Here is a 25,007-nt window from a genome sequence, read left to right on the forward strand (position 1 = left end):
AAACCTGTTCATCTGTGTTTCCCAACCAGTTTACTGTACAACACATCGATCTCTGACATATTTTATTATAATAAGTTTGAAAAAAGGTCAGATGGCCGTTCAAGCACACACATGTTTAATTTGCTTTGGAAACTTGGCAATGCTCTGAATAGAAATATTTTACATGTAGCTAAAGACAAACAGCAGCAATACAACGAAAACATAATGAAGAGAAAAGAAACAATAGCTGAAAAAACAGGCAATTCTATCTGGGGCTTTAAATGCGATGTCAACAAATTAAAAATCAAAGTTTTACAGCTCTTTCCTGTTTACACAACTCGCAACAAGCTTTTTGTGCAACTTTAAGCTTCTTTCCTGATAAGCTGTGACATGAGCTGCGTGCCTTGATAAATAATCGGGCTGAGTGAAATGAAAACACATTACCACCCACAAGAGTCTGTTCCTAAATTGTACATCATTTGTTGCCATGAAAAAGATGCTATGAAAAACATTTAAAAATATATGAAAGAACGAACAAACAGTAAACAACCTTGATATGACCCTTTAAGTCAAATCTGCTGGTTAACATATTTATCTCTATTATGACTGCATAACATGAAAAGTAAGGCATATTCTTGATCCTTGGTTATACAAATAAATCCAAACTAACATGAACACTGAAAGGAAAAAGAATAACAGACCTAGCTTTATACACATGTGAGAAGTTCACCAAAATATCCGGGTGTCACAGAGAATTAAACCTTTGGTGTTATGAATGTGAATTGTAAATCAGTGTAATTACATCTCACTTTATGTTCCATGTTACACTTCTATACTATCACCTCACCTTAATTTTTTTTCTCTTTCACACTTTTTTGCAACACTTATCCCACTCTACCCACGTTTACCAAAAGTAAGGCATTTTCAAAAGAAAAAAAAAAAAAAGAAAGTTTCCTCCTACTTATTACATCAGCCAAGTTTGAGGTCAAAAGGGCTCAGAGCACATTATCACTGCCTGTAAGTCCCCTGGATATCAAGCTCAGACCCTACACTGGGAATCTGCTATGCTTGAAGGAACAAAGAAGCACGCAATTCCTCTTTTGGTTTTTCACACTCATACGAACCACGTTCAATTTTCTTCTCACCGACAACCGACGAAAGCACAGAGTATGGCTTGAAGTCATTTTATAGGTTCTATATGTGCTAAATTATCCATGGAAAGCCTTGCTATCTTGCAGTGCATATTGAGGTTAAGGAATCTTTAAGCCATAACGGTCTGTTTAAGAATAACGATTTGATCACATGAGAAATCAAGCCATGTACTTGAAGGGTTTCCATTATAAATATAGCACATATAGGACTGGCATCACCCAAAGTGGAATTGTAGGTGTTTGTAATCCAGCTGAGGCTGTGCGATGGCAGACAGCTGTGGTTTAGTATCCGGTTTTGGGCTGCTCCAAGTAGGCTGGGTTAAATGGAGGCTGAGCTGCATTGTAGTCGGTTGTTGGAGGTGGGTGAGGGAAGCTGGGCTGCCCGAGGGGATTGAGAGGGTACGGAGCATGAGAACCATCATAGGCAGCCTGGCTGTATGGTGCAGGATATCCTCCTAGAGATAATGAGAGAAAACAACAAACATTAGACAATTACAGCTAAGCGCCGGTTTAGTCGCCAACACAAACGTGTTCTTTTTGTGACTGCGACTAGCATGTCAATTATTCATTCGGTTATTAATTGTAGTGTTTGTTAGAAGCCATACTGTGTACTGTGAGCACTGAATAATCTTCAGGAGGAGATTATGTCAAATGTTCCAGTTTGGTTTTCAGACGAGTGGGTGTTTTGGCACTACGTGGGGGTGGGGGTGTTTGCATGGAAAAAAGAACAATTCGTTTCATTAATTCAGACCAGTCTTTTTTTTTTTTTCCAACCCCCCTTTCCCCCTAACTCATTTCATCCTCCAGCTGTGGTGGGTGACGCCCAAAAAAGGGGATTCCCATGAGCCATGATAAGATACAGCCTAATCTTTTAGAATTGCTGCATGTTTACAGTAGACATGTAAATACTCGCAAAGCTGTTAGTGTGGCTTCAAATTGTCTGCTTCGTCATGAAAGATAACAAAAATATACTAGTAGAACAAACACTCTAGGCAAGGTTAGTCCACATTTTTGCGAACGGCGTCTCAGTTGACACTGTGTATCGCCCACGACAGATTCTATAAACATACGATTATTTATTTGAAATAACTTATCACATAAGTCTGTTTTTCTTAGCCATCATAATCTATACACTGTTACCTGTGGAATACGACGGCAAAGACTGCAAACAATTTAGCTACGTTATTAGCATGTGGACTATTTTAATTGCTACATATTTAGCTTGTTAGGTTATAGAACGGATCTTGTTAGGCGTTATTATACAGTGCCGTTCTCTTCCACAAACTGCACATGTTTTGCAACCTCTAATCCTTGGTGTGTTTGTATTCAACAAAATGTTTTTATGATCCTTGATTCAGGGTTTCCTGATTTCCTGTTAGTCTGAAGTGCTCAGACCTTTTTGTCCTTTACTTCTGAGTAATGTGTTAAATACCTCAGAGTGCGTACTCATCTCACGGCATTCTGAAATACCAGTTGCTGTCTCACTGTACCGCCTAACAGAAATGAGGCTACTGGAAAGTCACATGATTTCACAACAGAGAAGAGTCATAGCCCTAAATAATAACAAGAAGCCAATTGGTTAGTGAGGTGTTGATCAGCAGGAGAAAGAAGAAAGTTGTCCTTTCTAATAAGACAGTAGGTTAGCTGTTCTCTCCAAGACTCTCAGCATAGGACGACTCTGGGAAAAGCCATATTCAATTATTGACGATGATGATGATGATGATGATAAGAGAAAACCATTGTAAGTGGGACAATAATAATAATCATCATCATCATCATCATTATTTGTGGATTACTTTAATGTGTAGCAATACTTAAAATACTTCATATTAATAATCTTCTAGTGTATTGATTTTTTTCAGACTTTTTTTGCATCCAAATAATTCATAACTAATCGGACTGTAAACACCTCGAGCCACCTGAGCTCAAGCTGAATGAAATTTTCTCAGATTGAAAGGGATGCTGTAGATCTGAAATAATCTGGCATTACAGAAAAAATAATTAGCCTTGTAAACGACTGAATCCTACTTTGTCTGATTCAGAAGTACCCTGTGCATATGTGTGGTGGAGTGGTATTTTTTTGCTTCTTTGTTTTGTTCAGAATATATGTGATGCTCAGGTAAATTATTATTTCAGTCAGATTGCACAGTTTAGTCTACATAGAAACAAATATCAGGCGCATGTAAACAGACCTACTACAGGCAGTTTGATGGCAAACGTATATAGCGTAATACCATCCATCACAGGAACGTCCTCGAACATGGGAATATTCTTGTCAAGTCACCCAACTCTAGTGAGCAGTTTAATCAACTCTCACAGCACACAACCCAATTTGTACAGTTAGCTCAGCATGGCCCAGTGTCAGACCTCTGGTCTACTGCATTTAAAACGCAAGGCACAATCACGGATTTTGGAAAGGCAGAATAATTATAAATTGGAGAGTTAGAAATTGTTAGTGTTCCAGAAAACGGTGCGTCAATGTGACTAATTTAAAAACCGCTTATGTCTTCCCTACAACAAGGAGCTATCTTGTCAGACTGGAAAACAGTTCCTCTGCTGTCAGGAAGATTTAGTGACCTCATACTGTTCCCTAGAAAAGGGATGTGTAAATAACAGACGCAGGCGGTGTGTGTGTGCCACTAACAGAATGATAATAATTTGTTAAAATGTCTTGTACGGTTTAACTTTTCCAAAGAGTCACATGGCTGGTAGGCAGGAACCTCCTATAAGTCTAATGAGAATGTGATTATTTAATGTGTAGTGGCTGAAATCGAGTTTACAGCTGGCCAAAAAAATATATATATATAGGCTTTTACACTAACCACAAGAAGGGTGTAGCTCCCCTTAAAGCATTTAGTTTACCATAAAACCCCATATATATGTACACTACAGTTTCTACCAGACATTTATAGAAGCTCTATATCACAAATGTGCTACAGTTTTCCATGCAGGGTTGACAGGTCTAGTGTCAATTATACCAATTTATTCCTGTATCCAGTTTCGATTCAGTTCCTTCTGCTTTTGTTTTTTAGTGACATATGATCATCACATTGGAGCACATGTTATACCTCAGCATTATAGTATTGACACACTTCAAGGGAAAAGGCCAATCGCAAGACGTCGTACACGATGGGATTAAAAACTAATTTAGTAATAAACACAAAGGTGTCAGTATTCTAGACGTTTTGCATCAAAATAAAGGCTTAAATCTGTCCTAGAGCTTTATTTTTGTAACGTTGGAACTTAAAGCCAATATTCTTGATGGGAATCTCGACACAGATTGAACCACTCACTCGTGAGCCATCACGCTAATCTCAGACGGATGTACGAATACACGATTTGAAGTGACTTGGTGGTGGAGGCAAAACCTGGGCATATAATGAGTATTATTACTTTTAAATAGAATTAATAGTTAATAAGTAGAACTTGAAGTGTTCATAAACGTGCTTTTATGAACAGGTAAAGGCTGAGAGCACAACAAACTTTTCCTCAAGTGTTTAAAAAAGCTACAAACCCTTAGTAGAGTCTTTAAATGTTAACATCAGGTCAGTTAAATTTCACAATATTCCTCAATGTTGTTATTTTGCACTTAGTCAAGGTGTCATCATATTCACAAGATAGCATCAAAATGAAGATTTAAAACCGGTGTTATATATTTATATATAATATATAAATGATTATTTATTAAATATTTGAATTTTTTGGAACTAAAAAAACCTTAGTTTATGAATCAAGTTAAGATTTGGAAGGAAAAGCTTTTAATGCTGTTCTTACCGCTCTCATGGTATGGAGGAGGAGGTCCTGCGACATAAGGCTGACCCTGATACGGGGCAGCGGGCATGGCCTGCCCTCCATAGCTGGGCTGGGCGCTGTAGCCGGGCTGGGCGCTGTAGCCAGGCTGTGCAGGAACTGGCTGGTAGGCTGGGTACTGAGTAGCAGGGTTTGGAGGCTGCTGCCGAGGATACTGTGTATTTACTATTGTGGTTGTGGTTGTTGCCATCACCGCTGTGGAAAGAGATAAAAACGTCTCAGTTGCATTCTCTCAGAATGTCATTTTATAATGCACACACATTACTGTCTATTAAAAGTATAATGAATCAATATGACAAAAAAAAACAAAAAAAAAAAACTTTGACACATTTTCATTGTAACTTTGAACAAATGTTTTAAACTCATGGTATCTTAATTATGTAACCTATTGAGCCAGCATTAATGTATTAAATGTTAGAGAGTTAAGCACTTATGTACGTCGCTCTGGATAAGGGCGTCTGCCAAATGCTGTAAATGTAAATGTAATGTAAGACTAAATAAATGAGAACTGAATCGTATCATGTTGTAAAAATACTAAAACATGATCAACTTGTGCAAAATAAACTGATTAAATCTCTCGGTGAACATCTAACATGTCGGCCTAAAGTAATTAAAGCTAAGAGATAACACGTTCTATAAGGTTTACAGACGCAAACGATACAGATTAAATATACAAAACCTACAGCTTGACAACCAGTTTCATATATTTCACAATGAAATTAGGGTGAAAGTCAAAAATCTACTTCAGCATACACACGTCAAGTTCATGTTCCATGGATTTCATAAAGAAAGCCAACGAATGCCTTTTAAATTCAGTTCTTTCAAAGCCAACACTAACAAGACAAAGATTAAAAAAAACAAATTTCCCACAAAGAGTTTTTTTAAGACAAATGCCGTCACAGATCCACCCACTGTCTCGTGAATGTCTTGTGTTAGACCTTCTTTGTTCACGTTGTGGTTTGGCAAATAGCCTGAAAAGAGTATGTTACTTCCTGCAAGAGGATATGAAATCACTCCAGAGAAGTTGTCTTGGATAACGTGAGTCTGAGTCAGAGTCGAATCCAGCAGCTACTATATATTTCTAACCCAGACACACTAGTAAACAAGTTCACTAGACAAAAGGAAATTAAACCGAGAGAATATGAAGAGATGGCCAACAGATACAGCCAACGCTCCACTTAGCAATATCTTGCTTCTGATGAATAAAATCGAAAGCCTAGCAGTGACTACCTTGAAATGCCGTTGCTCTGCTATTGAGATCATTATAATATAGAACAGACTTTATTGTATGTTACATATCTCTCACATATCCCAGATTGTTAAGATGCTTTGATCAGAGCACAGGGTCCGTCCTGCTACAGCACTCTGGAGCAGAGAGGGTTAAGGTCTTTGCTGACCTTCTGATCAGTAACCCAAATCCTCTAATCGCTTAGACACCACGGCTATTTAATTAGCCAGAAATCACAAACTGGAAGAATTATGTCAAAGACAAAACTCAGAAATATAACGTATTGATAAGGCCTAACTATCTTCTAGATATTTAATTCACGACCTCGTATATTTATGCTCATAGGGTCTTATTAATCTAGCCAGCTCTGAATTGATCTGTAAATCATTCACAGGGGTGTGTACACAAGAAATGGGGTATTTGTGAAAATCCAGAAACGAAAGGTCAGCTTAAACGTTTGTTTCTGAAACTTGTCTAAAAACTCACTAACACAAACCCTAACTGATCACGGTTGAAATGAATCATTTGTACTTACTCACGAATGTTAATGAAAACATTAAATTTTAAACAACATTAAACAACAAAATTCACAAATAACAGCCTGTAAGAGCTAAGTGTCTATGCTAGGCGAGGTATCACGGTGGCTAAGCTGCATTACACGTGCAAGAGAAATTAAACTGAACCGATTTCTGCTTGTGCGGCAGAAGAATTTAGGGCCGTGGTCAAACCAGACCTAGACTGAGAGCCTTTCATGTTTCCTCACTCAACCGCATTTATGTTTCAAACACAACAAACACAACTGCTTTGTTATGAGAGCCAGTGAGATTGCAACCTTCAAGGTTCTGACATTTGTAGTCAGAAATAAAAATAGCAAAAAAACTAACAGGGATTTAGAATAACGGACAATGTGTGACCCAAGAGCAGAGCATCCGACACTACAACTGACACTAGCTGTGAAATATCTAAAGATGCTGGATGTTTCTGATTCATAGACTTCTACCTTTTATTGCGACTGGATTGAAATTTAGACAAAAAATGCCAAAGGTTTCACTTACGTCTGGGTTTTCTGCACATTTGGTACAAGCAACAGCAGGGGCAAACACAGCAGGCGATGATGACTATGACGAAGATGATCACACTCGCTATCACAGTAGCAAGGACAATGGTGCCGCTTGATTGAGCATACTCCATACTACGGAACAGGAAAAATAGCATTCAAGCATTCAACATTAATTTAATTAAATCCTGGTTGTACATGCATCTACAATGATATGACCTGACTGTGGAGTCGACAACCTTCTGTGTTCAAACAAACAGTGATTATAAATACAGTTATTATAGCAGTGAGAAACATACAAGATCATTTGCTATCTAGTTATGGTAAAAAGTAAGGGCTGCAAATGCCTTGGCATGATTTTGGAGAAAAAAACCCCACAGTACTTAACAGTACTTTAGTAAAGTATGTACCCAAAACACACAATTCCAAATAACTTGAGAAGCTTCAACCTTTCACTTCTCAAAATTGGATGATTATGGTCTAAGAAATAATTAGTAAAACCTTTCTTTTAACTTCATGAGGGTGTGTAAAACTCCCCACACTGTTGGAAAAAAAGCAGAAATACTAACCACCTTCCTCTTTTGTAAAACTGTACAAAATATTTAATACACTGTCAGGTTTAAGAACCTTGGGTTTAACAAAAAAATTCTCTGATTGATAAGGCATATAAATTATTCGGACAGAAATAAAAACGTCTACCTTGAACCGCCGACGAAACAGAAAGTGTTCTTTGTCACTCGGTAAATATCTGTGGCTGAACTTTAATAAACTTCTGAAGCTCACAAAGGGGAAGTGGGGAAGGGGAATATTCAGGTTGTCAGATTGTCAAAAACCAACCAGGTTGTCATACAAACTACTAAATACTCCTAAGAACAAAAAGCTTTCTGTGAGTGTAGGACAGACAGACAGACAGACAGACAGACAGAGACAGAGACAGACAATGTGGGCTGGATAAGGTAAGAGAACTCAGTATACAGTGGTAAATAAAATGATTCAAGCAATTACATCGAGCTTCCAGTGTTTCTCAGATTTACCAAAAACATGCGGTTACAGGTCAAAATGTATCTCACAAGTGTTACTAAGCGTTACAAACACAAGACATAATTAATTCAGTTACATTTTTATAGCTTCACACATGTCAGGTTACCATACATTTCTTGTGGCAGATCAAGTAGTAACACTGTAGTAGATAATATTGTGTAGTTCCTCTATGTGCCGCAAAAACTGTTCTGGCACCAAGACATTAGCAGCAGATCCTTTAAATCCTGCACATTGTGAGGTGAGGCCTTCATAGATTAAACTTGTTTGCCCAGCACATCCTACAGATGTTTAACTGTGCATCAACAAGCCTTGGGAACGCATGAACACTGTCACCACTTCATTGGTTCACTTTAGGTAGGAACTGACCGCTGCTTACGGTTGACATTCCACGAGACCTACTGTTTTGGAGGTGCTCTAAACCAGTCTTATAGCTATAATTTGGCCATTTTCTTAGCTGCTCAGGTCCTTACCCTTACCCATTTTACCTGCTTCCAACACATCAACTTTGAGAACTACTGCTCCTTTGCTGCCGAATATATCCACCCCATGACAGGTGCCATTATAATCAAGATGAGGTCAGGTCATTGTTCATTCAGTTCTATGGAAATTGCTCCTAAGAATATTTTTCTCAAGTCCTGACTGAATTAGTTGTATTTTCCTGGAATCGAGGGCAAAAAGCATCTAGAGTCTAAAGTTAGGCTCTTTTACAGCCACAGCTGCAGTCACCAATCAAAAGCTAAGAAAAGTCATTACATCCATTTCTGGAATCTTCCACACTGTTTATAGAGACAGTCAACTTGATGTATGTAAATGATTGACCAATTGGATTTCCAACATAGCAAATTAAATCTAAAATAAATCTGTTTCTATTAAATTGATTTAAAATGACCATAAATTACCTGACAGAGAAACATGTGGTAACGTGAAATAATAATTTTGGTCCTCAACAAACTTTTCTAAACAAAGAACCTCAGGTGATGACAACAATAACAAACAACCAAACACACACACACACACACACACACACACACACACACACACACACACACACACACACACACACACACACACACAAACACACACACACATAACAGATTTCAATATGTAGTCATTGTTTTCCATAACGGAAACTCACGGTTATTTACACCCTGATAAATAAAAACCTAGAACTGAAGAAGGGTGTGCTTTCTTTTTCCTTAGCCTTTAAAAAAAACACACCAAGCAACAAAAAATGTTGTTTGTAAAATAAACAAAGAAGGTTGAGTTTACATGTAGCACATATATGTAGTGTAGAAGAGTATATTTTAAGACTATAAATTGTGGCAAATTAAAGTTAAAGTTTAAAGTTTACTTGGTAAGTAAAGAGAAAAACGCAAAAATTAAAGTGCAAATAACAAAGTGATTTAGCAAAGCCCCTTACAGAACAGGCCAAAAGGAAGCTAGTCATCGGAAACTTGCATTGTCTGGGGGCTGTAATTCAGCAAAGTGGGATATAAAGCACACTCTCACTTCCGTAGAAACTAGAAATGTTAAAATAAGGCTTAGTCAGTTTAATAAAAGATTTCATTAAATGTTCGTCTGTGAAAGCTTTTATTTTTGTAATCCTCTACCAAAAAAATGGCTAAACTCTTTAAAAAAAAAAAAGCCCCATACTTCACCAGAAGTAACAGTAAACCATGCAATGAAAATGTTCAATATTTTTAAAATCAGTCTTACAAATCGCAGTCCAGAGTAAGTTTGCTGAAGGGATCTGAGCAGCAATAACGATTATCACAGGTACCACAACAGAACTGCCAATTGCTACAATCTTGGGATTTCTTGTAAATACCACCTAGAGTGTAGAAACTGTCGCAGTCATCAGCTGGAAAACAAAAAGAAAACAAATGTAGGCATTATTATAAATAATACACAAAATAAACAGTTTAATTATCTGAAGCTATTAACCTGTATAATGCATAACACAAATAAATACAATTAAAGTTTAACTTATATTAAAAATATTAACTTAAAATACTATATATCTATCCCTAATGGGCAAGTATAATTGTATATTTGCACTGGCCACTTTACAATCCATGTTTCTGTTTTGTTTATATTCAATTGCTTGTTTTTATGTAAATGTTTTTTTAACTATATATATATATATATATATATATATATATATATATATATATATATATATATATATATATATATACACAAAAAAATTGTTTATTATACTTATGCTTGCACCACCAACACACCAAGACAAATTCCTCAACATGTAGACCCTACAGTGCCTGGGAATAAACCTGATTCTGATCTAGTAAACAGATAAAAAAAACTTCATCCTGCTCAGTATTTTAAATTACATTATAAATACTACACAAAACAAACAGTTTAAATACGTGGAGCTGTGTAACCTGTATAACGTATAACACAACCCCCCACCAGCCCAAGCACAACTCTTTCCATCAAAGCGAGAGACGTTAACGGGGTATTTAAGAGACTGAATCCACGCAAAGCAGCCACATTTACAATGGTATATTTGTACTGGCCACTTTGCACATCCTGCATTAGTGTACAATCCATGTTTCCATTCAATTTTTTGTAAATCTTTTTTGTTTATACACACACACAGAGAGAGTTCTGGTTCTGATTCTAATATAATGATCTAGTAAAGAGCACAGAGAACTTTATCTCCCTCAGTGTTTTAAACATTAAGTGTACATTATTTAAAAAAAAAACTAAGTAAGAATCCCTGCTATTAAGCCTTTATATATCTAATAGGTCACTTTAATCAAATTCACAAGTGTGAATGTAAGAGTTAACGGAAGGCCTGTGGACATTTTTCCAGGACATTTTTCAGTGGGGTTTAAGTTTACTGTTAGTCTCTGTAAGTTTTAATGTCTAATTACTCAAAAACACGTCACAGGGACGAGATACGAACTCAAATGTGTACAAAATGCTTCGGAAGTACACGATTACACAGGCTTGCTCTGTAAACTCGAAGTTATATCCTTTATATTTGTGTATTTTTATGCTGAAGTAATAAAGAAAAATGGAGTGAAAGCTAACGGCTAACACGCCCAGGGGAAGAACGCGCGAGCTGTTTGCCAGTTCTCTTACAGCACGCACACAACACACACGCACGCACGCACGCACACACAGAAACTACAGTAACAAAATCGTTCATATAAACAATGCAGACGGTTCGCGCATCAAACGTCAAATGAAAATGTCAGTATTCTGTCGCATAAAAAAGGGAAATAAATAAATACATAAATAAAGAGAAAAAGAGGAAAATAAATAAATAATACACAAGGTAGAATTTCACTTTCACGTACCAACTGCGGTGAAAAGTAAAGTGGCAGTAAAGGCCAGGACGATGCTGATGGTCGAGGACATGCTGGATATCTTCTCTGTACCCTTCAGACCTTCTGTGTCCTCAGTCTTTACTGTAACGTGAGATATAAGGAGTCTCCCTTGTCCACAGGTTGCCAGATCAACACCTGTACCTCCTCTTGTGGTTAATCTGAGAAAGAATTTCTATCCCACATTGGAGTGTTTATTACTCAGTCACATTTTTTTTGTTGATGTCTGATTTACACTTATAAATGTGAACAAAACGTAAGCAGTAACAGGTATAAACAAAAATGATAAATAACCTAAATTATCCAGCTAGGCGTCTGCAGTTGTCATCTTATTACAGAAATGTGGTTCATTTCCGTCCAGTACCTCTTGGCAAATCCTCTTAAATTCCAGTGTTATGAAGGTCCTTCTGAGAACTCACTAAATATGAAGGTAATTAGACCTCTTTTAGAAACCATTCTTGAGTTATTCCGGCTGTATATTCGGGGTTGTTGTCTTGTCTATCTTCTCCACAGGTTTGTTTTCTTTGCGGATGTGACACATTTCAGCTCGAATATGTCACATCTTTATTCCTTCCATGTGTAAATTCCCCTGGCGCTTGCAGACAAACACGATGATGGTAAGTTCGCTGTGTTAATGATGTTCTTTGGATTATATGCACAACAGAAATTGATTGCATTGCAGGTCAGTACTTTGTGTTCACTTGCTGCTTTCAGTTTGTCCTGCAACTATTTTTCAGGTGACTACTGGCTTCTCTCTTAATCATTGGTCTAATAGTGTGTTGTGAAATCTTAAGGTCATAATTAATTGTTGTCCCTGAGAACTTTAGCAAGCTTCTTCACCTTCATGACTGCTACTTTGCTTAAAATCCTCCCCAAACAGTAGCTATGAGTCCTATAAGATCAACAGGTGAATTTTGCATGAGGAGTTCCCAATCCATTTAATTTCAATTATATTCTTCACTAATGCCTTTCCTCCATCACATTTATTCCTTTAAGAATGTTACAGACATATAGTATCTTGAAATTAAATTAAAAAAAAAAAAATCCTGCTTCTATACAAGGTTGCTAAGCTTCTTTGAGACAAATGTGAACTGTTAAGATGGCTATTGAAATAAATTGAACTCCCTGAATCACTGTAAACCCATTTATCTGTCAGTTTACAATAGAATTCAATCGTTTAAGGGGACTTATCCATTGGGTTTGGCAACCCTAGACCCAGGTCGTTCCCTTTCGTTTTCACTGGAAACATGTCCAAAATGAAATTTAAATAATTCAAACAAAACTGGTTTGAAGTTAGAAGTGACCAGCATTCATTTTCAAATTTCCCTTTTGTACAACTGCGATAAAATTGGAACAATTATACTCTTTGTAGAAGTATATTCCCCTAATAATATTTACTTTAGAAATGTTCCAGATAGCCACACCCAAAAGGACAGAAATGACTCATCACAGGATAAAGCAGATCAGTCTGAAGAAAATTACATCCGTTTGCAGTAAAACTGTTTAAATCCCAAACCACGCCTGCAAATTGTCCCTGTTTTCCTTAAATTTATCACTAAAGTACCTTTAATGTCACACTAATAACATTTAAATAAAGCTTTATGTTTCTCTCTCATATGTCACAAATGTACTTTAGGTATTAGTTAGGACACACTGGAGTAAAGGGTACATTTAAAATTCTATGCATACAATCTTGTTTACAGCACATCATGTAATGAATAATAAAGAGATTACAGCTAAGTGACCTGTGTGATTATCTCTAGAATAACAGGGAAAACCAAAACGTACATGGTCCCTTACTCCTTGTGCTAGGAAAAAGATCGGAAAACCTTAAAAAATATAAAATTTAATTAATGTGATCCTTTTCACATTAGGAGGAGGGGGTGTATGTATGCAATCGTTAATTTAGGAGAATTTACAGCAATGAGTTTCATGTTATGCTCCATCTATGTACTTCAGATTATGTACCAAATGTAACATTTTAATTTATTGTGGGAAAATAAAGAAAATTTACATATGACAAACATTTGAAAAAGGTACAGAGAAAAAGGGCAATACAGGGAAAAAGAAATTTCAAAAACAAGCTTAGAAATTGGTTTTCATTTTCATGATGTCAGCACTTCCTTCCATCACTAAATTTTCAAGACGTTTGTGGTATTGCTCCAGTGTGGTGAGCAGCCGATCGTAGATAGCCTTAAAAGAAAAATAAAGATTCAAAGCATATTTCACAGGTGTATGTGACTCAATAATAAATCTAAGAAAACAGCCAGAACAGAAAACAAGAGTTTTTGCATCATTAAAAGGTGGGGTCTTTTGTTTGAGAAATGCTTCAGAAAACTGCGTTGGGCTGCCAAACAAAACAAATGAGCAGAAAGGGGCGGGTCTTTTCCATATGGGCAGAGAGAGTGTTCAGTGCGCATGTGTGACATTAGCAGAAATCGGTTTTAACATTGACATGGAGGATAAAAACAAAAAGAAAGCGAAGAAAGGCTTACGATAAGGCAAGAAGTAGGACGTGTTAATATAGCATCAGCTTTCCAACGCCAAGGGACAAGTAAAGTTGGCCGCATATTCGCAGATTCGAGTTTAATATTTTCAAATTATAAAAATTATACAAAAGACCTATAATAACACAAATGTGTTGTAGTATAACTATCAGGACATCAGTGATGTGTGAGCTGAATTTGGTGACATTACAGTGAAGTTATTGACTTTTTTTTGTAGTCGCTTTTCGTGTTTTGCACTTTGCAGATGGTCCCTTGGAATCTGTCTCTCAGTCATCCGCACATAGAGACTTGTGTATTTTGTCCACCATGGAGGAAAGCTGATTTTGAGGAAAATTGGGTTGTAATTGAATCCCTACATTACTACGATAGAAAAGGTGTTAATTGTGTAGTAACAGAATTTAGCTCAGGAGTTACAGACTCAGGAATCTCAAATCTGTGAATATGTGGCCAACTTTACTTAAGATGCCTTCTCAATATGTGAGTAACGTTGATTTTGCTTTGTTACACAGAACTAATATATGCCGTCCTTTGCATGATTATGCTTGTGTGTAATTTTTGCTTGTTTGTTTATCTGCAATCGTATTGTTCTTCCCTTCAGCTATGATAGAGACATTTCTTTCCATTAGTTGCCTGGGTTACATATGTATGTGTGGGCGGAGCTATCGATACAGGGGTGGGACCCATTTGGGTTAGGGGCATGTTTGTTTTGGTGATTTCAAATGTCAACATTGGCTTTTAAACAACGGAGACCCCACCTTTAAGGGACTCTGTTGGATGTATCATGGAAGAGATTCTTGGCTTGTACACTGAACTCTATAAAAGCTTATGTAAGGAAAAAATCCAATTAAAAGTGATGAAATGAAGAGAAGCCTTACCTGAGCACTTTCACTGTTCTGGTTGCAGGAATCTCTAAGCTCCTGCATTTTTGCCTTGAACTGCGCAGTTTCTCGGGTGATGTTTTTTATTTGATCCACAATTTCCTCCCGCTTTTCATGAACTTTGTCATATTGCCTTGGCACAAGGAAAAACTATTTTACAAAATGTCACGTTTAACATTTTGCGAGGAAAGCGGAAAAAATAAAAATCACCCAACACCAGTGTTTACTACCCAGAAAGAAGGGAGGGGGAAATTATCAATTACAAATCAGTTCTCACCCAAGTATATTTTGGACATGCTGGTCCTTGAGCTCCTTCTTTTTCTGATGCCGAATCTGCTGCTTGGACTGTTTGTCGTGTTTCATTGCCAGACCTCTCTTTAGCTGACCCTCTTCATTGCTTAAGCCCTTTAACTCCTTCTGCAAGGACTCGTAGAGAGCCACCATATTCTGAACCTGTATGTGTACATACACACATAGGTGCACAGACAGAGAGAGAGAGACAGAGAGGTGGGCAGTGGGTGAAAGGGGGGGATGTCATTGTCCAAATCTCCATAACTATTCATTCAAAACACTACCATGCATGTTTAAAAAGCACATTGGATCCGTGCATCCTTGTTTTCCCTACAAACAGGAACAGCTCTGTGACTGTCTCGTTCCCCAAGTAAATTAATCAGAATTTATTTATATCTAAAGTTTGTAATAAATTAGTGGCTCATCCTCACAAACATAAGACCTAACTCAGGAAGTGTGCAAGTTTACCTCTTCCTTCTGCTGGTTAGTCTTGCACATGCTGGCCTGCAGGTCATGCAGCTGTTTCAGTATTACTTGAATTTCAGCTTCACCTTGGCTAGCACACTGCACCTTAATCTGGAGCTCCACCAGCGTCTCATCTGCCAGTTCCTGCAGTTACATGCAAACAGAACATGTTTTACCTCCTCTGCATGCTAACATTTTCAACAAAAAAATGCAAATAACAAACGTACAAAATTATATGCTTTAATTAAAAATGGCCAGACATTCAAACACTTAGGACCTTATAATCTTCAACAGACTTCAAGGCTGATATTTACTTTCTAAGCCTACACATTTACACGTGCAACCATTATACCTAGTACAGTTACTTACTTTTGAGTTCTTAATGTTCTTTATGCTTTCCTTCATCTTTTCCATCTCATTCTTGAGCTCCTCAGGAGACTCAACAATCTGAGATTTAAGTTTGGCCATTTCATCTTTGTAATTGGCCACTTCTAGCTTCCTCTGGCTCTGTAAAAAAAAGAAAAAATATTATGGTCGAGTCATGCAAATTCATAAAAAGAACCTTAATTTAGTTGATACATCAGACCTACTTTTTAAAACAGACATTGGCATAATATTACAAACTTGAAAGTAGGTCAAACCAGTGTTACAGTTCAGAGATAAAGATCAGGAGATTACTGTACAATTTTATCACCACTTCATAGTGTTACCCAAATATATTCAATGTTTAAATAAATAAATAAATAATATATATATATATATATATATATATAAATTTTATGATTTACTTGTTTAATTATTTAGGTTCCCACTTGTTTATTTATTTGTTTGTTTGGGGGGGGGGGGGTGGAGAAGAGAGAGAAGTTATTTCCCTTGCTGTTCCAATACATTATGTACAATTTAGAGCTGGTTATATCACTGTAAATATGTGCAGTTATGGTACAGGACTTTAGAATTCAACATTTACAAATCAAATTCTCCTTCAGCACATGGTTTGTGTATTTAAGATATCTATGAGCTGAATTTGGTGTTAAGGCTTGGAGTTTTGTGGTAGATTTGGTGAAGTGTGAGTGCCGTTTTTCCCACCAGGGAGCAGTTAAGAGAACCGATCCTCCTGGGAAAAAAAAAACGGTCTGGGGTTCGTATCATATGTAATGTGATTAGTTCAATCGGCCATCATGCTTACTGTTTCTAGTTTGATGATGCCAAGGGAAAGAGCTGCTTTGGTCAGAGTTATAAATCCAGATGTTCATAAAACAGGAGCACTGTAATTAGCTCACTTTTGTGGCTTGAGCACTTGGAAGGAATCTTGTGCTGACCTGAACAGCTAAAAATCTAGTATAAAGGAAGAACAGCTCAATTGTTGCAGTTATTGCTGCAAGATGATATGCCTAGCATCCAGCATGCCATGAAAAAAGAAAACATACACGCAATTGACTTATGGACCTGCATAGTCCCGCCACAGTTAGAAAGGATTTCTTCTGTGTAAACAATAACCAGCAATTATGAGAAAAAAATGGGGGGGTTGTTGTTTGTTGGTGTTTTTTTTTTTTTTTTTGTTTTGTTTTTTTTGTTTGTTTTTTTTGTTTTTTGTTTTTTGTTTTTTTTTTGGGGTGTGTGTGTGTGTGTGTGTGTTTCCATACCAGTTTCTGTGACCGTTCTGCAATTTCTCTTTTGCACTCTGCAACCTGTTCATTAAGGGCATTCTGGGGGGGAAAAAGAAAGAAGAAGGAGAAGGAAAAAAAAACATAAGATACCGTTAAACACTTGGCAGAAAGGAAGTAAGAAAGAAAGTTTCCCCACTTCCTTTTGGAGTACTGAGCCCTTCTATCAACACGATCATTCTGTGAAATACGGTACTACACTATCATAACATTTTACATTAAATCCTCAACTGGTAATTCATTGATAATTTGCAAAACTTCGAACATATTCCTTGTTTAAAATGGGAGAAAGATCTCACCACTTCCTGGGTTTCTTGCATGGTAGCGTTTTTCACTTCGGTGAGGGCTGCAGCCAGGTCTTTAGCCTCTGCTTGCTGTTCTGGTGGGATTGTCCTGTGCAAGAATGGTTGCAAATGTTGACCACACATTTTGGCAAAACCCATTGTGTTTAAGTTTGCACCGAGTACCTACATCAGCTTCTCGATCTTCTTTTCAGCGTCCTTAATGCCTTTTGTGCATGACTGAAGTTTATCCATATCTGCCCGCTGTAGACAGAGGAAAGTGGACAAGGTGAGATGATTCTTTACAGTGCAATTAATTAAAAAAAAAATAATAATAAAAAGCACAGAAACAGAATTAAATGAATCCCTGATGTCAAGCAATACTGAATAAATGCATTCTCTTCAAGGACTTACAAAAGCCTGCTGATGGCCTGCAATAATTTCCAGCCTCTGTTTCCGAAAGTGCAGGAAATTTTGGATTCCACTTAATATAGTGATTGTTCTCTTGGGCTCTGGAATAAGAGACAGAGATTTAAATGAGAAAACAAAATCATGACTAAATAAGAAACAGTTATGTGCTAAATAACTTGCAAGAACACAAAAAGGGATGTTCTGTGGTTAAGGTGTTAGACTACGGATCGAAACCACCAATACCTGAGCAAGGCCCTTAAACTTAAATCTCTCAGCTGTATAAATGAGAAATGTAAGTCAATACCTCTCACTCTGCACATAATGTGTATGAAGCACACAACATTTTTGCATTTCATATAAAAACCTCTATTACCCACCCACAACTGGTTACTTTCACTATGACTGACAGAGGAGACAAGGCAGGTCAAAGAAGGGGGGGGGGGGGGGGGAACGACACACGTTTACTTACTAGGATTAAGCAGGTCGTTTAGTGAAAAATCATACACATGGCATACTGGTAAAAACTGGCACCTACAAAAAGAGAGCGAGCGTTGGATAGAGCATTTCAATTTTCTATCAAATTCTCTCACCATTTGTACTGCAGCTGATAAAGGAGACGTAAAATCCACTTACATGCATACATATAGACTCAACACTGGTGTAGACCACTCGTGTAACATTGGGTATTGGAGATTTTCTGAGAGAGGTGCCTGTTAAAAGAAAATATAAAAATAATGCTGGCAAGTCCTCCTCCCCCTCGTCATATTTAATAGTCATTTCTGAAGAACATTCAGGGAAATGACGAATGATCAAACTGACCTGAAATACTGCAGTGTAAAATCTGCTTCGGATAAAAACAAAATTATCTAACCATCACAACCGTCCTTAATTTTTAGAAAATACATTTCATTTATTAAGTGCCTTTGTTTTAATCGTCTAACAAAATCAGCTGCATCCTTTCACATATTAAATTAACTGAATAGACAGGAATATACTTTCTATACAATCTTAAAGTTATTATAATCAGCGAGACAAATCTCCTGAATGTCACGTGTTAATATACATGGTGTTTGTTTATATAAAGGAAAAAGAAAAAACAGCTTGAACAGCCAGTCTAGAGATCGTGGCATCTCCATCAGTAAAACTTTCAAACCACACACAGCTTTTAATTACTAGTATACAAGGAGCCTCATGAAGCAATAAACCCTAGGCACATTCCCAGAGTCTGATGACCACACAATGTGCACATGAATACTATTAAAACCTTCCTTAACATGGCTTTATATATACAAAAGTTAATAAACAAATAAATAAATAAAAGATGCAGTTTCTTTGTACAATACAAACAATCCATGGCATAAGCATTGCCCAAGAGTGGCTTCAAGAAGAATGCATATTTAACTGCACTTTATTCAGTTAAACACCATAAATTCTTACTTCAGCATTTCCAGAGGAAAATCTCTACTTAATTAGTTAATGCCGAATTTGTTCTGAAGCAGTGTTTTGGCATTAAAATGAGAGCCAGAGCCGTGTTTGTTACAGCTATCCAAATGGTTTCTTTGAAAAGAATATGCGATACTTTTGCACACAGAATCTTATCACATGCAACACTTCTCACCACAACTGCACGGAAAATGAACACAAACAGCTGCAATGAAGAGAGAGAAAAAAATTAAACAGGAAAGAAAAAAAAAAAAAAAAAAAAAATCACGTCTGTTACTACTGATCCAGAAACTATGCTAATCTAGTCAAATATAATCTCACCAAACAAGGAGTGGGTAATCTGATAATTGTCTATTAATCACATACATAAAAACACGTCTACAACAGGTGTCACACGAGTACAGGTTCACTAGCAACGCCAGCGATGGCTACATGAATTGATTAACGCTGAAAAGGGAGAACTAGTCTCTGTGTGTGGAATTAAAATCTGTGTTTGTATAAAAAATAAATAACTACTCACTCTTGCGATATGTAAGAAAAAGGTATTGTGACAGTTTCACACAGCAGTACACAAAACTCAAATCAGATATGAGAAGGAAACAAAATAATTAATTAACCATAAAGTTTACCAGAGCTTTAAAAATCTCACTGTATTCCATTTTTATCATTGCCATGAACGATTGTTTTTCTCTTTCTTTTCCAACAGATTACAACACATGCTTATATAAAATAGACCAAGACTACATTCACACAGCTAACGCAGGCTAAAAAGGCCCAAATCCAATTGTGTGGCCTAAATCTGACATCAGTCTAAACAAAATCACCTTTCTATACACACCCATAAATGTTAAAAGTTGCTTTTAAACTTTCATTACTTTCCTATGGAATGTAATTCCTGTAATTTCCTATGGAATTCCTATGGCATGTGTTCACCCATCTTTTGTGAGCTCAAATCTCAGATCTCAAGTGCAGAGCAGTTAAATACAGTGCCTTGCAAAAGTATTCATACCCAGTGAACTTTCACATTTTGACACGTTACAACCACAAAGAAAAAAGTATTTTATCAGGATTTTTGGTCTACATGATGCTGTTTGTTCACTAATGTTCTCTAACACACTTCTGAGGGCTTCACAGAACAGCTATATTTATAATGAGATTAAATTACACAGCTGCACTCTATTTACTAATTGGGTGACTTCTGAAGGCAGTTGGTTTCACTGGATTTTAGTTAGGGGTATCAGAGTTTAAAAAAAAGAGACACCATTTATAATTTTCATTCCACTTCACAATTATGTGCCACTTTGTTTCGGTCTATTTCATAAAATAAATTTATTTGTGGTTGTAACGTGTCAAAATGTGGAAAAGTTCAGTGGGTATGAATACTTTTCCAAGGCACTGTATGAGCCCTCACTTTCCTGATGCCGAAATGCTCCTTCACTTTGATCCTTGCAAGTAACAAATCGGTCACTTTTAAAGAAAAAAATTGGATTCAGACGATTTTTTTTTTACCAGCAATGTAAACAACAGAGTTAAATTCTCACAATTATTCTAATGAATAGATTTCTACTCAAGACAAATTTGTAGAAATCATCTTGTCCCTATATGCAAGCACATCAGTCAAACTACAGAGTTTAACACTAGTGCAGTACTAAAAAATTCAGATGAGAGTTTATATAAAAAAAACGAAAAAAAAAAAACTCAAGTCTTCATGAAGAGCTTCTTCGTTGTGACTTGATGCCGTATTTTGACATACAGTATTTCCTAATGAAAGAGGAGATCAGAGTGATGTAAAGAAATCTTTGCTTTACATAACAGCCTACTGAAATGTCTCACACTTTCCTTACTCTTACAGATTGAAACAGATAAAGAACCAATGGTGTTTTATTCAGTATGGAAAATGTGCATAGCACGCCTATTAAAAAAAAATATGAAAAAATAAAATTAAAAATACACCCAACACAATAGACAAGCTTGTAGAAAGATGCATAGCCAACAGACCACAGACATAACATTTACTACTGATGAGCCGTCTCTGGCAGAAGGAAATACATTATATGGTCAAAGTTTTGTCAGACACCTGACTATTACACACGCTTGATTTATGAACATCCCATTCCAAATTGGAGCCCATTGTGTCATTATATCCTCTATACATCTGGGAAGGCTTTCCACTGGATTTTGGAGTGTTGGGGAATTGGTGCTCAGTCAAAGGGAAAGGGAACAGCTCTGAGCCTTTAGGTTCCAGTGAAAGGAATCCTTTAATTTATCAGCATGCAAAGCCAATTTATATGATTGTGTGCTTCAGACTTCGTGGGAACAGTTTGGGGACAGCTTACATGCATGATAATCAGTAGCCATCGTGCTTCTAGCCATATAAAGTAGCACATAGAAGCCATATGTTTTCATGAGTGCATTAAATATAAGAATGATTGGATGACCGCACAGCTGTGAATAGTTATGCATAATCAAACATCATTGACCATTTTACCATGGAACAGGGACAAAAAGCATTTTTGATATCAGGGGCTTATCCACAAATCTACTCTATGCAATCCTGCAATAACTAGTGATTTCTTTTATGACTCGGCAGCACTCACCAGGTAATGGCACTCAGGCCTGAAGCGATACACAAGCTGCAAGATTCTCATGTAGAGCCTCTGGATGACATCTGCCTGTAAAGTGCAAATCATGTAAGGTTCTGTCAAGCAAATCATTTAATCTCTGCAAGACTCAATGATGGCTCACCTTTGGATTTGGAGTGATATCACCTTTTGCAAAATGTTTCGCCTCTTGACCGGTCAAAACTTCAGTTCGAAAAAACTGCACAATGGCGTCCACCTTGTATATTGGAAAGGTATTCTCCATCATGGCTCCTTCAGATTACATAGGATTTTTTTATTATTATTATTAGAGACATTATTAAACTTTTACTGAAACAAAGTTACCAAAAGTCATATTTAAAATTTTTACAGTTTTAAAGACCAACAAAACAAAGTATAAAACTTGTTCTTTTTAATCTGAAAAGAGTATTACTGAATTTTAGTTCTGAATATTTAAATTAACAGAGTATTACTGAATTAGTTCAAGTTCACTTTATTTATATAGCACATTTAAAAACAGCCATAGAACTGACCAAAGTGCTGTACAATAAAAGAGTATAGTATAAAAATTATACTAAGACAAGAGATAATGAAAGCAAAATATAATTAAACAATATAATAATATACGCTAAATCAAGCAATAATAAGAACAAGTAAAGAACAATAAGAAGAATGAAAATGAAAACTATGGATATGCCAAGGAAAACGGATACGTTTTTAAAAGGGACTTGAACAGAGACGGTGCTAATCTTAACTCTATCTGCAAATCATTCCAAAACTGAGGACCAATCACTGAAAAAGCTCGATCCCCTCTACGCTTAAGTCTCGAAAAGGGAACAGTGAGAAGGTTCTGGCTGCCTGATCTTAGGCTTCTGGAAGGAGAGTAAGGATGTAATAATTCCGATAAATAAACAGGAGCTTGGTTATGCAGGGACTTACAGACAAATAAAAGTATTTTAAAACAAATTCTGTATTCAATAGGCAACCAGTGAAGAGTCCTCAGAAGAGGGGTAATGTGATCGCTTTTACACTTTTTAAAAAGAAATCTGGCAGCAGCATTTTGAACTAATTAATTAATTGATTATATGAATTAACAACAGTGTATTACTGAATTAATATGATCTAAAATCCAAGAAAAAAAAAACCAAACCTTTAAATATTGACTGTATATAAATATAAATATTGACTGCATAAAGCAGAGGTCACTAACAGGCGGACCGCGGTCCGGACCCAGAAGCTGTCCAATACGGACCCGGACCTTGACGAGGCGCTTCTATTTTACTAGGCGCGGCTTTTGCAACCTTTACGGTAAAGGTAGTGGAAACGCACAGACCAATTGCATGCGAGTTAAGCCATCCCACGTGATACCACTCAGCCATTCAAGTCTGTGCATTCCTGAAGTAAACACTGCGACTCAACAGTGCAAGACAGGTGATAGAGAATTAAAGTTACACATGAAAGAAAGATAGCGATACATGTAGAAAATAAAGGGAGACAAACAGATGAGCGAGACTGAGAAAGGGAAAGAAACAGACGAGTGAGAGGGAGAAAGGGAGAATAAAGAACAAATGCCTCTCTCCAAAAAAAAAAGAAAAGTGGACATTGAAAATAGAGCATTAAATCCAGAACGGACAGTCTCATTTCTGTTCATACTTCCCACTGGGAGCACTAAACCGGTGTGTCTCATATGTACAGAAACCGTGGCACTTATTAAAAGTGGCAATGTGAAACGCCATTATGAGACAAAACATACAGGTTTTGAACAAACATATCCACTCAAATCTGAAGACAGCGTCCCTGAGACAGCTTTCCCAGGTCTGAGGGAAGTAGCCCTATACATCCTGACCATGTTTGGCTCTACATACAACTGCGAGGCAGCTTTCTCTACAATGAACATAATCAAATTGTGTACATGTGTATGAGAATGGCCCTGACTCCATTCAAGCCCAGGGTTAACATCCTGGCAAGCCTTAGAGCTCAGTTCTCTCACTGAGCAAAAAGTGGGATATAAAAGGGAAAGTTAAGCACTTTATTTAAACATACACAATTTTCACATTTTATTTATTTTCTCTTATTTTGAAATATAGCCCTACTTTTATTTATTTAATGAGAGAACGTTATACATATCTACAATTATACGCATGTTCAGTTCTAGGTTACGTGACAATAAACATTGTCAAAAAGTTTTTTAAATTGTACTGAATTTATTTGATTTGACAGCTAGTCGATACAACTGTTAGGCTACTTAAATATATTTCACACTAACTAGTTAGACATTATGATCTTCCAGACCTTCGCTTCAAGACATTTTCTTTTACTGGACCTCTTTCGATTTTAGTTGAATACCTCAGGTCTAAAGGATTCACACACTACTGACAGCTAGCTAATGTAAAACAACACAATAGAATAAAAACATAAGCAGAAGAAAACACGGTACCATCTTTGTCCAAATTCTCTTTCGCCATTATAAAAGATAAACACAATAAGTTTGCTTGAGCAAATTATTGTTATGTTTAACATCTAAAACAAACTGTATTTACCTGCAAACCGCCGCCGTTTAACCGTCGTCAAATTTAAACTTTCAGCGGTTCTTTCGTCACATCCGCTCAAAGTACTTCTTCATGCTGTTGCTAGAGAGATGAATTATGTACACACTGCCACCTACTGTCAGTTGTCGAATTTACATATGAACGGAAATAACCGCATTAATTCTTTAAAAGGAAATTTAGCAATAAACAAAAACGCATAACAATCTTTTCATAATATGTTGATAAAACACATATATAAAACTTTATGTATACTCAGATTTTTTTTATTGAGGGTATTTTTGCATTTACTGCTGAATTTC

General features: G+C 36.6%; 2 protein-coding genes across 3 annotated transcripts; both read right to left on the reverse strand.

Annotated features, from left to right (window-relative positions):
• Positions 1–94: 94 nt before the first annotated feature.
• shisa10.1 (shisa family member 10, tandem duplicate 1) lies at positions 95–11,750 on the reverse strand. Its single transcript, XM_027140713.2, has 5 exons — positions 11,593–11,750; positions 9,983–10,127; positions 7,224–7,360; positions 4,905–5,135; positions 95–1,585 (listed from the first exon to the last, which is right to left on the reverse strand). The coding sequence occupies exons 1-5, from the start codon at positions 11,651–11,653 to the stop codon at positions 1,413–1,415; spliced, it is 747 nt and encodes a 248-aa protein (XP_026996514.1). The 5' UTR covers positions 11,654–11,750; the 3' UTR covers positions 95–1,412.
• Positions 11,751–13,593: 1,843 nt separating this feature from the next.
• nuf2 (UF2 component of NDC80 kinetochore complex) lies at positions 13,594–24,827 on the reverse strand. 2 transcript variants are annotated; one of them, XM_027140712.2, is made up of 14 exons: positions 24,700–24,827; positions 22,305–22,432; positions 22,157–22,231; positions 18,750–18,826; positions 18,586–18,647; positions 18,120–18,217; positions 17,896–17,969; positions 17,724–17,817; positions 17,404–17,466; positions 16,130–16,267; positions 15,764–15,904; positions 15,282–15,457; positions 15,002–15,137; positions 13,594–13,812 (listed from the first exon to the last, which is right to left on the reverse strand). In XM_027140712.2, the coding sequence occupies exons 2-14, from the start codon at positions 22,425–22,427 to the stop codon at positions 13,705–13,707; spliced, it is 1,365 nt and encodes a 454-aa protein (XP_026996513.1). In that variant the 5' UTR covers positions 22,428–22,432; positions 24,700–24,827; the 3' UTR covers positions 13,594–13,704. The 2 variants fall into 2 exon arrangements, with proteins under 2 accessions (XP_026996513.1, XP_026996512.1); XM_027140711.2 differs by having other exon boundaries at positions 24,597–24,707.
• Between the last annotated feature and the right edge of the window lie 180 nt (positions 24,828–25,007).

This window comes from Tachysurus fulvidraco, chromosome 2, assembly GCF_022655615.1.
Source record: "Tachysurus fulvidraco isolate hzauxx_2018 chromosome 2, HZAU_PFXX_2.0, whole genome shotgun sequence".
Lineage (NCBI taxonomy): Eukaryota > Metazoa > Chordata > Actinopteri > Siluriformes > Bagridae > Tachysurus > Tachysurus fulvidraco.

Bases quoted from the DNA above. Each gene is read 5' to 3' on its own strand.
- nuf2 (XM_027140711.2), bottom strand. From the start codon at position 24,624: ATGGCGAAAGAGAATTTGGACAAAGATG. The intron at 18,648-18,749 runs GTAAGTGGATTT...CTCTTTTTGTAG, and splicing joins TTGAGTCTATATGTATGCAT to GTGCCAGTTTTTACCAGTAT. The intron at 18,218-18,585 runs GTAAGTAAACGT...CTCTTATTCCAG, and splicing joins AAACGACCTGCTTAATCCTA to AGCCCAAGAGAACAATCACT.
- shisa10.1 (XM_027140713.2), bottom strand. From the start codon at position 11,653: ATGTCCTCGACCATCAGCATCGTCCTGGCCTTTACTGCCACTTTACTT. The intron at 10,128-11,592 runs GTACGTGAAAGT...TTTGTTTTCCAG, and splicing joins TTTACTTTTCACCGCAGTTG to CTGATGACTGCGACAGTTTC. The intron at 1,586-4,904 runs GTAAGAACAGCA...CATTATCTCTAG, and splicing joins TCCTCCATACCATGAGAGCG to GAGGATATCCTGCACCATAC.